Source organism: Struthio camelus, chromosome 12, assembly GCF_040807025.1.
Source record: "Struthio camelus isolate bStrCam1 chromosome 12, bStrCam1.hap1, whole genome shotgun sequence".
NCBI classification, from domain to species: Eukaryota; Metazoa; Chordata; class Aves; order Struthioniformes; family Struthionidae; genus Struthio; species Struthio camelus.
In genome coordinates, this window is record NC_090953.1 from 23,219,523 (window position 1) to 23,235,905 (window position 16,383).

The following is a 16,383-nucleotide window of genomic DNA, read 5'->3' on the forward strand; positions in this document are numbered from 1 at the left end:
CGGCCGTGGCCGTGGCCGCCCCCGGCCGCGCTGGCAAGCAGAGAGCCAAGCAAGGTGTTCCAAAACGAGCCAAAAACACTTTAATTAGGTGAGGCACCTCTTAAAATCCATATTCTTACAAAACATTTAAATAAAGTGAAGGAACTTTCTTTCTGGGAATTTTATATATATATATATATATATATATATATACACATACACACATATATATATATATATAAAAGGACAATATTATTAACAAACACGGCTTTCAGAATCGCTTTACAATGCTACTCACAGACTCCGCGTGGCAAGAGGGAGCAAGGAGGACAGCAGAGTCCCCCCGACTGCCCGGGCATCTGCACGCTCGGTATGTCCCACTGGAAAACAGAAACGCACCTGCACTAAACAGTGCGGCAGCAGCGACTGCCTCCCAAAGTCAGGAACGCAACATTGGGCTAAGATGGGTCTATGGTGCGGTTTGGGTATTTTTTTGTTTTCATTTTCTTAGTATAAAATAAATACTTCCTGTAGTGAAAAAAAACCTCCTCATCTAAACTGGTTCCTCCGCTCCCTGCAACAGCTGGAAACACCTGAGTGCTGAGTTTTTAAGGCCTCTGCTCCGGTCTGTACGTCTGCAGCAGGCAAAAGCCAGCCGCGCTCGGCCGACTGGGCAAGTGCAAGTACGTCCGCTCTTAGGTGGCCGCCGCGGGACGGGGGAAGCCCGGCGCCCCGAAACACGTCGGGATGGAAGCGATCTCCTCTTTAGAGGTCCGGCAGCACCGTTCCTGTCCCCCTCGCCTTCCCCTCCGTCTCCAGGCGCTGGCATCACCCGTCACTCGAGGGTCGCCGCTCCTTCGTCAAGTATAAAGGATCACCACCAAATACGCGCCTCCAGCTTCCTTTCAGGACACCCAGCTGACTGTCACTGCGCTGTGACAGTCTGGCGGTTGCCTTTGTTAGCTTTAATCGTCTTTCAAAACGTTCTTGAAGCCGCTTGCCGGTGTGATCCAGGACTGAACCTCTCACGCAGAACGGTATCTCTCGCTCCACCTTGGTCCGGCACAGTAAAAAGGTGAAGCCGTTTTAAGTTTAAATAAACAAAAAAAGACAAGTATAAATTACTACTTTAAAAAAAAACCACATAACCTGAAGGCAGCAGCTCCTTATAAAGGTAATTCCATAACATTTTTAAAATGTCTTCGTTTAAAACAACAAAAAAATCAGTCCCGTAACTGCGGAAGTCGTGATTTCCCGCGCCCCTCAGCGTTGCATTAGGTCCCGGTAGCGCTCGAAAGATTAAGGAAGGGGAGGGTGCCGGCGGGCAGGCGCCTTTATCGGGAGCCGCGCGCCCGAAGCGGCAGAGGCGGCTTCCGAGGAGAGCGGACGGGACGCGCCGGATGGTCCCTGCCACGCTCGGCCTTCCCGCGGGGCCCCGTCGCGTGCGCGAAACGCCGGCGCCAGCCTGCGGCTGCGCGAGACCCCGCGGCGGGCTGCGGCCGGGGGACGGGGCGGGAGCCCCCTTCCAGCGCCGCCGCGGGAGCTCGACGCCGCGCCGGACCCCCGCGGGCGGCCGAGCGGCTACGGAAGGAAACCGAAGGCTCCTGCTGGAAACCGAACGCCGAAGACGCTGTTTCGGGAGCGGATGTGCGAGCCCAGCGAGGCGGCGTCTTGCCGGCCTGCTCGGGCGAAGTCGCCCCGCTGGTGGGAGCCGAGGCTCTTCCCTGAGGTCTCCCAGCAAACGGCCGCTCCGTCTCGGGATCGGAGAGACCCCGCTCCAGCGGCGACAGGGAACTCCCCTTCCCCGCGCTTCCCCCTGAGGACGCGGACGGGCTGCTCGGCACGTTCCCCGGCGCATCCCTTTTCCTCGTGCCATCTCTGGCCATCGGCTTTCGGGGTCTCCACGCCGGCCCTACCTGGGAGAGGAAAGGGCAGGAGGTCAGGGACACGGCTGCTGCACCTCCCCGCCGCGCTCCACCGTTAGCACGGAAAAACGTGTCTCCGGTACCGACTGCCAGTGCGGGCGATGCTGGTGGCTTCGGGCTTTTTTTTTTTCCTCCCCTGCTCCGTCAGGTTTAATCACGTTCAAATCGTGGGCAGAAATCCCCTCCTGGGAGAGCGGCAGTGGTGCCCACAGAGGGTCCCGGCAGAGCCGGGTGGGAGGGCAGCACGGACCGCGGGAGCGGCAGAGGCGAGCGGGGGGCGCAGCCGGGGCCGTCTCCTCCGAGCGACCGGCGCTGGGACGGCGGGACGCGGGTCCCCGCAGCTCCCTCAGAGCCCTCTGGCTGGGATTTTTCAGGAGGAAAGGGACAGACCCGGCTCCCTGCACGAGGAGCTGGGTGGATCCTGCCAAAGCACCACAAGCTCTCTGAGGCTCGGGCCCCCCGCCCGCGCCAGCGTAACCTCCCCCCAGCCACGGCTTATATATACATATATACATACATCTTTATAAACATGCACAAAGAGCAGTTACCTACTTGGAGGCATGCTGGCCAGCCTGTGAACTGGAACCTGCAAGAAATAAAGTTATTGGTGGTCATCTCGAGCAGCAGCAAAGAGGAGAAGGGCGAGGAGCGAACAGAGAGGGGCGGTCGGAGCTAACGCCGTTGAGATGAGACGCTCGGGAGCGACCGTCGGCCTCGCTCCAGCACCCCGTGCGCACGTCGTGGCGCCTCCAGCGTGCTTCCCAAGCCTCCCGCGCTGCAGGACTTCTTGAGCCGCTGCTGCTAGGACTTCTGCCTCCAACAGCAGCCCCTCCACAGCCCCCGCGCTCCTCCGGCTCCCCCATCAACGCCCAGCTCAAGGCTTTTCCCCCACAACCCAGGGGAAGAGGCTGAATGTTCTGCCCTGGGGCGCGCGGGGGATCCCTCAGCCGCTTCCCACTCGGCACAGCCCATCAGCTGGAGCACGTGGTGCTCCCCAGCCCAAGAGCCCAGTACCGGGAGGAAGATGAGGAAGATCCGGGGGCCATGGCCACCTCGGCAGAGACAGGCTGTCCGGTGTCTGCTGAGCGGGAGGGACTTGTTTGTGACTTGGGTACAGCCCCAGCCAGACGTTGCGCTCAGGACTGTGGCCTCCTGGGGAAGGCGGCCGGGGAGGAGAGCCCGGTTCCCCCAGCTGCACCGTGCTGCACCGTGCAGGATGGACCCGCAGCAGCAAAGGCCCCTCCACATCGGCAAGCGTTTCCTGACACCGCTCAGGGGAGCTGCGAATTCCTGGTATGAGTTTTACCGCTGCCAATGCGCAAGACCACAAAAGCTCCTCTGCCAAGAAGTTATGCAACCTCCCCCCGTCTGCCAGCATCTGGGAGGCAGATGCAGTCAGAGCTTTCCTGGAATAGGTACAGCGAGAAATCTGCAAGCATGCCTGGGAACCGCTGCCACTACCTCCAGGCTGGATCCGCTCTCAACCGAGACGGCAGCTTTCCAAAATTTAATTTTCCAGAAATTTAGCAGGTCTCGTGGTTTTGGAGCGCCTGCCCTGGGACACCCGGCCGGGGCTCTGTCCGTCACAGCAGGCAGTGCCCTTTCTGGTAGGTCAGGGAAGCCCTCAGGAGATGTAGGCACCTGGGAGATCACCTAAAGCCTTGGGGGCTGGTTTTTGCAGCGTCCCTGCCATGTGCAGGCCGGCCTTGGTTGAAAAAAAGAAACAACCAAAAAAACCCTCAAAATCTTTGTTCTGTGGTAAATCGCCCTCCCTTGCCTTCCATCACTGTCAGGGCTGCAATATGTCAAGAGCAGCAGGCTCCAGCCCAGGCCAGCGGCACCGGTGGCCTAATGCATCCAGGAAATTTCACAATTCAGGAACTGCAAGTTCAAATCATTTCCACAGAAAGGCAGAAAGAGGTTACAAAGACCTGATTGTGACACCGAGTGAGTCAGACGGGGACCGTGGCAGCGGGACCTCTCGGAAAGGAAACACGTCTACAGACTAATTCACCTTGGTCAGCTAACAAGAAGCAGCAGGGAAGAGAACTCAGGGAAGGAAGAACAAAGTGCTGGATTTATTTCATTACTAATTCCTTGCATAGAGTATCAGTGCTATTTTTAGTGTCTCTGGTCGTTAGCTCCAGACGGGAAATGCCGGTTTCTGGCAGTGGGTAGCTGCCTCCTGAGGGGCAGTAGCCTCCCCGTGGCAGCAAGATCTCAGGGGTGGGGAAGGGCTTGGGGAGAAGCTGAGCTACCTACCAAGCTGTTGCTTGACAGAGTCATGCCAGTGGAGGTTCAGCAGGTCTGGGTAGATGTCGGGGAGCTGCTTCAGAGCCAGGAGCTTCAGCATGCGGGAAGTGCAGCTCTTGAGCTCCAGGTCCCTCAAAAGCTTCTCCTCCGAGAGGGTGGTCGGGCGCAACTCCACCTTATGCTCCTGCAACACTTGGTCGACAGAGGCCCCAGGGAGCTTGGGGAAGAGCTTCTCCTTCACCACATGGATGGGAATGAAGATGGCACCTGCCCGAACCACATGGGGGAAGGGGCACTTGCGAGTGAACATGAAGGTCTCCAGCTGAGACAGGAGCTTGTTGAGGAGAGCAGCCACATCCTTGAAAGCCAGCCAGATCTCCTTGCCTTTGGTGGGCTTCTGGGGCTCAGAGAGCCTGGAACCGTTCTTGGGTTTGGGAGGAGATTTGGGCATCTCTTTGAGCTCCTCCTCAGGCTCTGCCCTCTTCAGCCACTCCCGGAGCAGCTCTGGGGAGGACCCAGACACAGAACACGAAATAACATTGCAGAGAGAGGCGTGCAAGGCAGTAAAGTACTGGCTGGCGGAGGTCTGCTGGCCAGGGGATTCACAGTGGCTGGGCAGCGAGACGTTGTCCTCTCCTGGCGCGCGGGGGGCTTCTGGCGCACCGGGCAGCAGGGGCTTTGAAATGTCAGGGAGCTTCAGGTTCAGGCAAGTCACCTGAAGAACGGAGGTGCTGGGCTGGGGGTTGGCGTGGAGCGCAGGTGGCACGGGGGGGCTGCGGGGCTGCGGTGACACATGCGGACTTTGCGGCGCGGGGACGCTGTCAGATGGAGCCACTGCCGGTGGACTGGGCTGCATGGCCTGAGGTCTGGCAGCCTGGCGAGGGGGCACGGCGCCAGGCGGGAGGGATTTCAAGATCTTGTATTTTTTGAACATGAAGGTGGCTGAGCTCTGGAAATTGCTCTTGTCCCTGGACCCAACCTCTATCAACAACGGCAATGTCTGAGCCTTGGCTCCCTCTCCCGTCTCCAGCTTCCTTGGTGGCTCCTCTTTCTCTCCGGCTGCATCTTCTCCTTTAGATGTCCCCTTCATGTGGCCAGCAGGGCCTTGGGTTTCTCCGGGTTTCACCAGTCTCTTTTTCAAGCTAAGATCCAACACAACCTCGTCGGGGGCTGGCTCCCTGCCCTCTGCGCTGCCGGGGCCGCTCAGGCTGCCGTCCTGAGGTTCCGGATCACTTGTTGCCGCCCGGTCACGGGGTAGAAGCCTTGGTTTGTGACTCTTGGGGGCCCGTTTGCAACAGCCGCCCCCTTCGCCAGCCATCGACTTGCAGCTGTGAACCACGCTGTCCCCTGCTTGTAACGCCTGGCTGGCCTCCTTCCGAGCAGGCAGTGCACCGGACATCTCCGAGATATCTTTGACCGCAGCTGGCTCTGACAGAGACCTAAAAGAGTCCTTGCTTCCCAAGCTGTTCCCCACGTTTTGGAGCGGAGTATCTACCTTTGGATGGTCCTTTGAGAAGGGAACCTCGGCTGAGCCTTCGGACCCTTCCAGATAGTCTCGGTAAGGCGCCAAGCTGAAGACGTTGTTGATAACTGGCATGGGTGGGGACGAAGGAGAAATCTCGCCACTTTGTAGGTCTTTCAGCCTACCCTCTGGAGATGCAACCTGAGAAGAGGAAACCAGCTCTTTGGCTGTGTCTTCGACCTTGGAGGGCTCTCCCTTCCCTAAATGCTGGTGGGAGACCGGGCTGTCAGCTGTAAAGACTGGAGCTGCTGGGGGGGCTTCGAGAGCCCCTCTGGTGCCATGGGTGCTTTCCCTGAGGGTCAGGCTTGTCCTCCTCTTCTCCAGGTAGGGGGGGTCCTGCTCCCGCGCGGTGGGTTTTGCTGCCGGGCAGAAGTCCAAGCTGTAGCCCAGTTCCCCTTTGGGAAACGTTTCTAAGAGTCTATCCGAGCCCCTGGGCAGCTTGTCCAGGGCGCAGACAGGTTGGAAAGCGCTATTCTGGCTCACCACCGCCTTCCTGCGGGAGCTTTCCAGGGGTGCCTGAGGCCCGCGGGGAGCAGCGGCTCTGCCGTCCCCGGGCCGTTCGCGAGCCGGCTCCGCTCCGGCGAAGGAGGCGCTGTACAAGGCGGCGTCAGGGGGACCGAAGGCAAAGCCGGGGTTCGGCTGCAGGAAGTCCACCTGGTACGCGGGTGGCCGCTGCTGGGGCTCGGCGTCTCTCGGCAGCGCGGCAGCCGGGGAGGGCGGCGAGGCCACCGCGCTGGAGCCCGCCGCCCGAGGCACGTAGCTCTCCAAAGGGCCCACGAAGTAGCTTCTTGGGGCTTGAGGCTTAAGGTAAGTGCTAGGAAAAGGCTGAGGTTCCCCGCTCCCCGGGAAGCCGAATCCTTTGTAGCTGCCAGGCACGGACGAGAGGGCGTTGGCCTGCTTCTCCAGGGCGGCAGCCTCCGGATGGTACACCAGGGCCGGCTTGTGGACGGGCAGCGGGTAGGGAGCGTGCGGGTAGCAGGCTGGCGGTCCCTCCCGAAACGCCGGGGCCGGGGAGAGGGGCAGCGGGCTGGCGGCGGGCGCGCGGACCTTGGACCACGCGTCCTGGCTCAGGCCGCCGCCGGCGAGCTCGGGGCCCTTCCTGGGGTCGCGCGCGGCCGGGTAGCTGGCCTCCAGGAACGGCGGGCAGGCGGCGGGCCCGTATTGCTCCAAGGCGGCGGCGTAGTACGGGGGGAAGCCGAGAGGGGAGCCCACCCGCGCGTCCTTGCCGGGCGGCGCCAGGCCGGGGGGCAGCGGCAGGAGGCCGGGCTCCGGCGGGGGGCCCGTCCGGGGCCCGGCGGGGCCGCAGCGCCGCTGCCGGTGGGGCAGAGGGTGGCTGGCCGGGGCCGGGGCAGCGAGGGCCCACTCCGCCTCCCCGGGCCGCGTCCGCAGGCCCTCGCCCGGCGTCGCCAGCCGCAGCGGCGCCCCGGCCTCCACGTAGCAGACGGGCGCCCCGTACACGGGCTTGGGCACGGCCAGGGTGCCGCAGCCCGCCTGAGCGACGGCCACCGGCTGCTTGACCGCGAAGGGGCGGCCCGGGGCCGGCGGGTCCTGCGGGCCCAGCTGGCTGGCCCACTTCTCCCGCGCCATCAGCAGCTCCCGCACCAGGCTGTCCTTGCCCTTCTCGGCGCTGGGCGGCCGCGGCCGGGCCCCCAGGCTCTCCGCCTGGCGCCGGTAGAGGAGGCAGTTCACGAGCGCGCCCTCGGCCCGCAGGGGCTGGCCGCCGGCGTAGCGCAGGTAGGCGGCCGCCGGGCCCCAGCGCGCCAGCACCTCGGGGCCATCGTGGCCGGGCAGCGGGCAGGCGAAGTAGGAGCCCTTGTAGTTGAAATGGGTTTCCGAGGCGGGATTCGGCGCAGGGCTGGCTTTGCAGAGGCCGGCGGCCAGGCCCAGGCCCGCCTCGGGCTCCAGCCGAGGTAACTTGTTGAAAACCACGGGGTCCAGGGCCTCCAGGTGCCGTTTCCCGGCCATCTATAGGTTGCTGCCGGCGTCTCGACCCGGGCGCGCGACGCAGGAGGTTAGCTGGCCTTCCTGCAGAGGGGGAGAGGGACAGGGAGGGAGGAAACGGCAGACACGCTTGTTATTCACTGTCAGCAAAGCCAGTCCCAGACCCGCCGCGAGCCTCCCCGGGGGCCGGGGGGCCGTTTCGGAAGGAGCGCACCCTCTTCATCCCCCCCCCCCCCCCCAAGACACTCCGGAAAGCTCCTGGCAGATTGGCTCAAAGCCTCCAGGAACGTCTGCTCCAGGGAGCAAAGCCAGGTCAGTGGAGGTGAGGAGCCAGCAGGTCGCAGAAGGCGCCCGTGGCAAGGTACAAACACAGCCTGCCTTCCGGAGGGGCAGCCCAGACGCTGCCTCCATTGCCACCCGGACCGTCCCCGGTTCGCTGCGGCTGGATGCAGCACCTAAGCCAGTCCAACGGTGCTAAAAAAAAATCCCCAGCTCAGTTTAACCTTTTTCAAGCTAATTTGAGGCTCTTCCCCCACGCAGCAGCCCGGAGGGAGCCTCTCGCACCAGGGAACGTCTGGTGGCTCCCATCCCCGCCGCCGCCACCCACGCCTCGCTGCACCTCGCTCCTGCCTCTGCGCGCCCAACCTCAGCTCCCCGCAGCCCCGCGGCCGGCCTGCCATCAGCTCAGCGCCTCACCCTGCCTCCTCTGCTTCGGGGATGCTGCCGCGGCGGGGGCCGGGCCCAGGGCAGCGCCGTGCCAGCAGGTGGGGCTGCCAGACCGTCGCTGCGTGCCCCGCCTGGCCCCAGCGTTGCCCGCATCCTGCCGGCATCCCCCGAGACCTGCCCAAGCATCCCTCCGAGCATTCCCCCGCACGGCCCGAGCAACCCCTGGGCGTCGTGAGCGTCCCCCGAGCACTGACCGGCGCTGCCCGGGCACTGCGAGCATCCCCTGAGCACCGAGCGCGGCCGGGCAGCCCGCTGATGGGCTCACCGCAATGTCCCCCCCTCCCTTGGGACCTGCTGTCTGCTCTCCCCCTCCTCCCTTTTTTTTTTTCTACTTTCTGTTGCAAGGGTTAGTGGAGAAACAAAGAGGAAAATGGAGCAAAAGAGCACGGAGGTAAGATAAAAGCCTTGTCTACAGAAGGGGAAGCAGGCCAGATAACTTGGTAGACTCGCTGCGGGAGATAAAGGGACCTGGGTATGGTGACGCCACTCTGCAGCGGGGTTTGAGCCCAGAACGGAGCCCACCCAGAGCCTGTTTCGGCAGGGCCGGGGCCACTCACTGCAGCCCAGCGGCTCTTCCAGCCGGCTCTGTTTGCGCAGGCAAAGCCCAGCAAGCGGGTTTGCAAGGAGTGATGGGGCTCACGCTTCCACCAGCCGCCCCTTCCCGCGTTGCACCACGGACCGGGCAGCCCCAGCGCAGCACCAACAGCTCTTCCCGGGGAGACCCAGCGTGACCGAGGCCGGCCCCGAGCAAGAGCACCCACCGCCTGGATCCCACGGCCGGTGCGCAGAGGGGGTGGCCCGCACAGATGTCCTGCCCCCGGACGCAGCAAGGGCGATTTTCACAATAACCTGCCCAACGATTTCCTTTTTTCCTTTGAAGAGGAGGCATGTTGAAGAAGGCTTCCTCTGCGTGCAATGGAAAAGGCGGCTTCCTTGCAATACCCCCAGCCCGGGGGGATTTAGTAGAGCGGCACCTCAGTCTCCCCGGCACGCGGCTCCGAGAGGGAGGGCGGCCCGGGGACATCCGCAGGGCGCCGCCAGCCCAGCCCCGCTCGTCGCTCGGGTAGGCAGCCGGCTGCCACGCCGAGATGCCCTCTCCCCGGCTCTGCCCCTCTGCTGTAGCAAAGCCAGGCAAACCGGGTCGTTTGCCGCAAAACAGCAGTTCTGCCGTGATCGAGGCGGGTTACAAACCTCTGGCGTTCATTTGCGTTTGTTTTCTTTTTTTAAACTTCAACAATTTCTCCCTTTCTGGGAAGGGATCTACTTTCTCAAATTCGTCGCTGTGTCAGAGGCTGCAGGAAGAAAAAAACTCTTTGGATGGTCACTTCTTCCTTGCGGTTGACAATGAAACCAATTTCCCCTTTTATACCCCTCAGAATAGGCTCCCCAAGGAAACGGGGTCCTTCAGCTCTCGGGGACACCTCACGCTTTCTGAGAGGTCTCCTTTCGGCCAGAGCTTTACCGCTGCGAGCCTGGCGGCTATTACCAACACATCCATTACCAGCTAAGTTTGCCATCCGTATCTACGCTGCGATCCACTGAAAACTCTTCCCACAAATTGGAAAAGACTGGAGGAAAGAAGAAAACAGAAAAAAAAAAAAAAATCACTGCCGTCCCCACAAAGCGCCGGCTCCACGGCACGGCGGGCGCTGCCGCGGGCTTCACGACCACTGCCCCAGGCGGAGCAGCCGGCGCGACGCCCGCGGACCGAGCGGGTTTCCCCTGCCCACCAGCCGGTCCGGGGTGTCGCGCGGGGAATTCCCGGGCCGGGCTGCGGCGGGGGCCGTGCGCGGGGCGGGAGGTCGCGCGGCCGCCCGGGACCGCATCCTGGAACAGGACGCGACGCTCCCGATAAGCCGGCAGATAAGGGCAGGAAGGCGGTGGGCAGAGAGCCCCGGGCTCGGAGCAAACGCAACAGGAACCGTCCCGGCAGGAGGCTGGCGTTTACCGCTCCGCTTCTTCCTTTCACTAGGAAGCTGCGCGCAGCACCCACTTCCTCACCAGAATAATAGGGTGATTGTTAGGCTGAGGCCAGATGCTGGCGTGACACGGTTGGGCCACGTCTCCGCCACGTTATCGGTTCCGGGCTGCCGCAGGCTTTCGGCGCGCGGTCAGCTTTTGCGGCAAGGCAGCGGCGGGGCAGGCAGGGCCCCGGCTTTCGGGGCTCCCTCGGGAGCTCGCTCGGGACGGCGCGGGAGCCTTGCGCGGGAGCCAGGGTCCCCGTCGTGCCGCGCGGCCACGTCTCCCCCTCCGGCGCGGCTGTTCACTGACCTTTCCCCAGGCAAGGCAGCGGCGCAGAGGAGCTCGCTGGCGAGCCGCTTTTGGCCTCCTTTAATAAAAAGGCCGTCGCCATGCTGGCTGTTTATGGTCCCACAGTCCTGGGAAATGATGCTCAGCTGCCAAAATCCACCGAAATACCTTCCTCACGCCCTCTCCCTGGAGGAGACGGAGCCAAAGACGCCAGCTCAACACGTAAGGATGCGCTGCAACTTAAGCGGAGGGAGGATCTGCAGAACCACCAGGCGCTCTCATTCAACTTCGCACCAGCCCAGTTATCGGGCCCAGTAGAGACGGGGAAACTGAGTCATCGAGCCAGACGTGGCAATACGCCCCAGGGCTCAGCTGAGCTGTTACAGGGCAGGGATGACACTTGATCCTGTGAGTCGGAGCGTCGCACCGGGCTCCCCCCCTCAGCCCCAGCTTCCCCGGCTCGTGGCCTCGGTGCCCCCGCAGCCCCCGCGGGTCCGGTCGCCGAGCCGAAGGGGGCTCGCAGCTCCCAGGGCTCGCAGTCAGCGCCCACGAACGTCAGCTTTCGGCACCTCGGGTTGCACGCTCTGCTGCCGCTGCCCCTACTCTCTTTCAGTCTGAGCGCAGAGCGTACAAAAATGGATTATTTCTCGTTTCAGCCAGCTGTTCTGCCCACCTACGACGGGCTTCGCTTGGCCCCGCAGCCCCCGAGGGCTTCCCGGCGTGCGTCTCGCGAGGGCGGTGGCGGATCCATCTCCACGAGAGCGGCTGAGCGCAGGGAGCTCCAGGCGTGGGATCCTTTTCCACTGTAGCACTTTTTCCCCGCACGGTCGTGCTATTCGGGATGGAAAAGCTGAAAGTCAGCATAGAAAGCGGAGATCTTGTGATTTCACACGTTTCCATGCTTCTTTTTCCCCTTTCCCTGAAGCGCACAGATCTACAAAACCTGCAGCTTTTCGGGGAGGTTGTGTAACCGCCCCTGCTGTCCCCGCAGCGACGTCAGGGGACCGAGTTAGGCTGCCCTCCGCGTCTGCAGCGTGAACGCAATCACCCCGTTTCCAAATCAACCGCAACCAGGTCCCGGCTTCGCCACGATTTCCCAGCACAGCAAGGTCCCGATTGCACCGCGGATCTATTTTGCAAGCACAAATCAGCGGGACAGCTCCTTTCCTCGACTCCCACGGCTTCTTGCCCGAATGATCCCAGCTTCTCCAGTTGCACCTGTGAGCTCAGGGAAAAGCGCAACTACAGAGGCCGGTGCAGGGAGCAGAGCTCCCTCTCCTTCTGGGCGCCCTTTCTCTCTAGCAAGGAAGGAAGGAAAAAGCATTGTAACCCCATTCAGCAGCTTTAAACAATCCCATCGCACGGAGCCAAAAAATTAAAAAAAAAAAAAAAAAAAAGCCCGGTGTGGAGCGCATCGCGCTGAGTAAATGCCCACGTTAAAGGCGCTGCAAAGCGAGCAGAGCCCTCTCGCCCCCCACTTCCCAGCGGAGGGAGTGCGTACGCGCGTGTGGCTTTCGGTGTGTACGTTTTCAGTCGAATTATCAGAACTTTTCCATTTGATTACACGGCGACGTGAAGGCTGTTGTTGTCAGCACTGGAAAGTTGGCAGCTGTTAACAGCCCCGGCACTATCAGTTTTCACCCTCACTACTGTAAAGGGCTCTAGGATAAGCAGACCTGAAAGCCGCAGCCCTGACATTGCAGTCCAGGAGGCACTGGGCTTTTCCCCCGCGGAGGGGCCGGGCGCCGCGCTCGCGCCCCGTCCTCGCTGCCGCGCGGGGAAGCCTTCCCGCGCGGGAACAGCCGCGGCCCGTTTCAATCTCTGGGCAATTTGGTGGCAAAGCAGGCAACCGGCTCTGACCTCCAGCCTTTATCAAGGGTCCCAGAGCGAAGCAAGTCACCTCAGGGCAGCGACGCTGAGCCAGGCGCCCTCCTGCCGCCCTGCACACGTGGATTCTCTGATGTCTGATACGGGCTGTGCTAATTAGCCTCGCCCTCGGTGACGGCATTAATGCGCTCTCTCTGCCATCCAGCTGCAACATACAGTGGCACTTTACAGCTCGCCTCTCTGCCAAACCTGGCTCGAACTGCCCCGCGCGTCTAGAGATCGCTGGCAGGGACAGACAGACAGACGGGCAGCAGAAGATGCACAGCCAGCGTTAAAGCCAGCCGCGGTGCACAGGGAAGGAACTAAACCTGCGCACGTTGCCATCTGAGACTGAGGAAAACATCTCTGCTTTTGCTTTCACCTTTCAGCTCTCCCCCTGGGACTATTTCCTCGCGGGCTACGGCTGCAGTGCCCTCCTTCCCTGGAGCTGCGCGGGGAGAGGTGCCCAGGCCGGGGGCTGGGCCGGGGCCGGGAGGCCACCAACAACCCCGATCCTGCCCGAAATGCAGGCGCTCGGCTGGTGCTGGTGCGCGCAGGAAGCGGGGGCTAGGGGAATGCCTGAGCGAACGCTAACACGTGCAGCGTCCTCCACCAGCGAGACTGAAACCCCACTGCAAATACTGGTCTGGGGAAAGCAGTGGGCGGATTCAACCCAATTGATTTATTCCTTTTCTTTCTTTTTTTTTTTTTTTCTAACTTCCTTGCAGGGGTTTTTCCCAGAAGCAAACGTTTTGGCAGGGGAAAGCAAGGGAGATCAGAGCTGCAAAGGGAGAAAAAAAAGTAAAACCAAACAGAAGAGAAGAACACGTGCGGCTCTGCTGTGTGCAGACTAAATCTCACTGATAAGCGCGTGCAGGCCACAGCCAGCTTTATCTGGTGCATTTCGGATGTTTAAAGGGCGCTGGAGAGCTCCCAGCCCCGCCGGGACTCCTTCGCCGGCGGGAGGGCAAGGAGGCCCCCGGGAGCGGGCCGAGCCCTGCCGCCCAGGCTGCCGGGGGGCTTTAACACATCTCTTTGCGCTCCGACAGCCCCGCGCAAGCATGAGCGGCCGCGTTCTCGCTTGGGCCCTGGGGGCTGCGGCAGCCCCCAGCAGCTGCCCCACCAGCCGCTAGCGAGGAGGCGGCAGGGCGAAGCGGGAGCCTCGGGCCGCCGCCGCCGCGCACAAACGGGCAGCGACGACCGAAGCCCGACGCGGCCTCGGGGGCGGCCGGGGAGGCTCCCCCAGCGCGGCCCTTCTCCCCCCGCCCCGCAGGAAGCGGCTTCCTTCGTGTCCCGGCGGCCGTGCCGCTTTCGCAGCCTCGGGGACCTCGGGTCGCTGCCGAGGAGGTCACCTTTCCGAGAGCGATATCTCCGCCGGGCTCGGAGGCTCCCCCCGCCCGCCCCGAGGGCGTTTGGAGGATCAGCGAGCGGCCGCCGCGGCGCCAGCCCCGCCTCCCGCGGCGCTTCGCACCTCTTGCAAACTGCCTTTGCACCCCGCGAGCTTTTTTTCCAAGGCAGGCGAAAGCCCAGAGCGAGTTTCCACTCGAACCGAGCGAGCTTCTTGCTGAGCTGCTTTTTAAGACCCCGTATCCTTACCCAAACGCGAGCACATGCACAGCGAGCCGTCGTTTTTATTGCAAATCGGGTGGCTGCTCCTGAAAGAGCGCTAGCAATATTCACTTCTGCAGAGGAAGCCTCCAGCGTGTAGCAGACGCGAGGAAGTCAGAGCGGCTGCCTCCAAAGCGACAGCGCTGCCGGAACATTTGGGGCAATGCAACCCCTCTCACAAAGACGTGCATCTGCACGTACGGGCTTCACACAGATCCGACTCCAGCCCAGCGGTTTAACATGCCGGGTTTAAGGAGGTCAGGCACAGGCATCCTAGCGCTGGCGGAGCCCTCGCAGACCCAGGAAGCGGGCGAGCGAGGCGCTGCCTCCATCCTCGCCGAGGAGCCGACCCACACCGCGGCGCAGGCTGGACGGCAGCGAGCGCAACCGTCCAGCTTTCTCTTCCATCCGCACATTCACGGCAATGGCATTTCCTAATTTCTGCCCGCCGAGCGCGTTTGTGTAGGCAAGTGCTATAGTTACCATCCAAATAAACGGCCGGGGCGCGCTCGCACCGCGGAGCCGTCCGCGCAGCGCCTGCCAGTTTCGAGGGGGGTTGAACACATGGCTGGGAAAGCGCGCTTGGCCCGATGCACACATTGTGCACAAACCACATGATCTAAACTGTCCATAAATGGGTAAAAAGCTGCCACAGAAGTCTGAAGCCCATTATTCTCTTAATCGCCCAACAAGAAACAGATGATCTGCAGGAAGACGTAAAAAAATCTGGTAGAGTCAGAGGGGGAAGAGGAGCGGGGGGGGGACGGGACACGAAAAACCAAGCCCCTCTGCCCCATAAACCGCGCAGGGCTCCGGGCCGCCGCCGGCCGAAGGCGGCCCCGTCCCAGCGCCGCAGCCCCGCGCCGCCCGCCCGCTTCCCTCGCCTCCAGCCCGGCGGGGCGCAGCACGTTGCTGGCGCTCTCCCAAAGCCGCCGAGCAGACTAAACAGCCCGATAAAACAGCTCTGTTTACCCGCCGCGGGCAGCGGGCTCCTCGGGCTCCCGCCGCCCCAGGGTCACCGCCCGGCGCGGCGGCGGCGGCGGCGGGAGCCCCCCCGGGCCCGGTCCCGGTCGCGGTCGCGGTGCCCGGTCCCGGCCGCTCACTCACCGGCGGCGGCGGCGGCGGCCGCGCTGCGCTGCGCTCTCCCCGCCGGCGGCGCGCTCCTGCCCGCCGCGCATCTTACGGGGCCGGGCCGCGGCGGGGGGCTCCGCTCGGCGGCGCCGCGAGCTGCCGCTGCCCCGCTCGGCCGGCCGCCTGCATTGTGCGGAGGAAGTGGGAGGAGGAGGAGGAGGAGGAGGAGGAGGAGGAGGAGGGCTGGGTGTGCGTGTGGGCCGGCCGGAGGAGGGGACGCGGCGGGACGGGACGGGACGCGGCGGGGCTCTGCCCGCCACACGTGCGCTGAGCCCGTCGGGGCTCTGCCCGCCCCCCGCCGCGCCCAGCGCTGCCCGTCGCCGGCAGCCCCCGGTGCCCAGTGGGCCCCCGTTGCGGGGAGCCGATGCTGCCGGGCGCCCCTACTAAGGGGGGGCCCCCACTACCGGGAGCCCCTGCTGTGGGCAGCCCACGTTACAGAGGAGGCCTGTTTTGGGGGTTCTCCGTTACAGAGCACCCCCGACCCCTGCCCACAGCCTCCAGCCCTGGGAGGCTGCATGCAGGCGTGGAGGCAACCACGGGGCCCGGGTGCAGCTGGACACGAGTCCACCCCTCCATACACAAGCACCTTCCCCATGTCCCACATACAGGCACAGGCCAAAGCTGAGGCATCTGTTAAAGGCGCGGGGTGGGCTGGATTTTAACCGGCTTATTTTCTGCTTTGAAGTGATCTTGCAGCAGCTCAGAAGACTTTTTTTCTTGCCGGGCAAGAAATGTCCAGCAGGGATACCAGCAGGGAAGGGACTGGCCTCTCACGCATCCCTGGGGGCAGTTTCTGAGGCTTCCAAGCCTTCCTATTAAAATCACAAACCCACCTTTGACCAAAGAATGAAAACACAACCAAAGGAAGGCACCTTTGGAGCGAGACCTGGTGCGCGGCCGGTGGAAACGGTCGGTCCCTGGGAACCGCCTCCGCTCCTGCTGCCACGGCATCGCTCGCAGCTTTGCAGGCTAAGTCAGCAGAAACGTCCGTCCGAGTGCCTGGAAATGCAGGTGGAGCGTGTTGATTCTGGAAGGAGAGCGGTTAAAGCAAACACACACTCCCTCGTCCCTCGCTCCCCCACTCCATCAGCGCCAGTCTGGTTCCCAGACGGTTTCGCCCGGCAGCCGGCACTAAGACAATTTAGTTCTGATAAACACGGAAACGTAGGCATTACACGCACG

The 16,383-nt window shown here is 62.8% G+C and overlaps 1 protein-coding gene across 7 annotated transcripts; it reads right to left on the bottom strand.

The window, feature by feature from the left end:
- Window positions 1–57: 57 nt before the first annotated feature.
- On the bottom strand, window positions 58–15,287 carry C12H15orf39 (chromosome 12 C15orf39 homolog). 7 transcript variants are annotated; one of them, XM_068958322.1, is made up of 5 exons: window positions 10,618–11,020; window positions 9,108–9,914; window positions 4,167–7,704; window positions 2,453–2,490; window positions 58–1,891 (listed from the first exon to the last, which is right to left on the bottom strand). In XM_068958322.1, the coding sequence occupies exons 3-4, from the start codon at window positions 7,642–7,644 to the stop codon at window positions 2,453–2,455; spliced, it is 3,516 nt and encodes a 1,171-aa protein (XP_068814423.1). In that variant the 5' UTR covers window positions 7,645–7,704; window positions 9,108–9,914; window positions 10,618–11,020; the 3' UTR covers window positions 58–1,891. The 7 variants fall into 7 exon arrangements, with proteins under 7 accessions (XP_068814423.1, XP_068814429.1, XP_068814427.1 ...); XM_068958328.1 differs by lacking the exon at window positions 10,618–11,020 and adding an exon at window positions 10,348–10,448 and having other exon boundaries at window positions 58–1,895; XM_068958326.1 differs by lacking the exons at window positions 9,108–9,914; window positions 10,618–11,020 and adding an exon at window positions 15,178–15,287.
- Window positions 15,288–16,383: the final 1,096 nt, after the last annotated feature.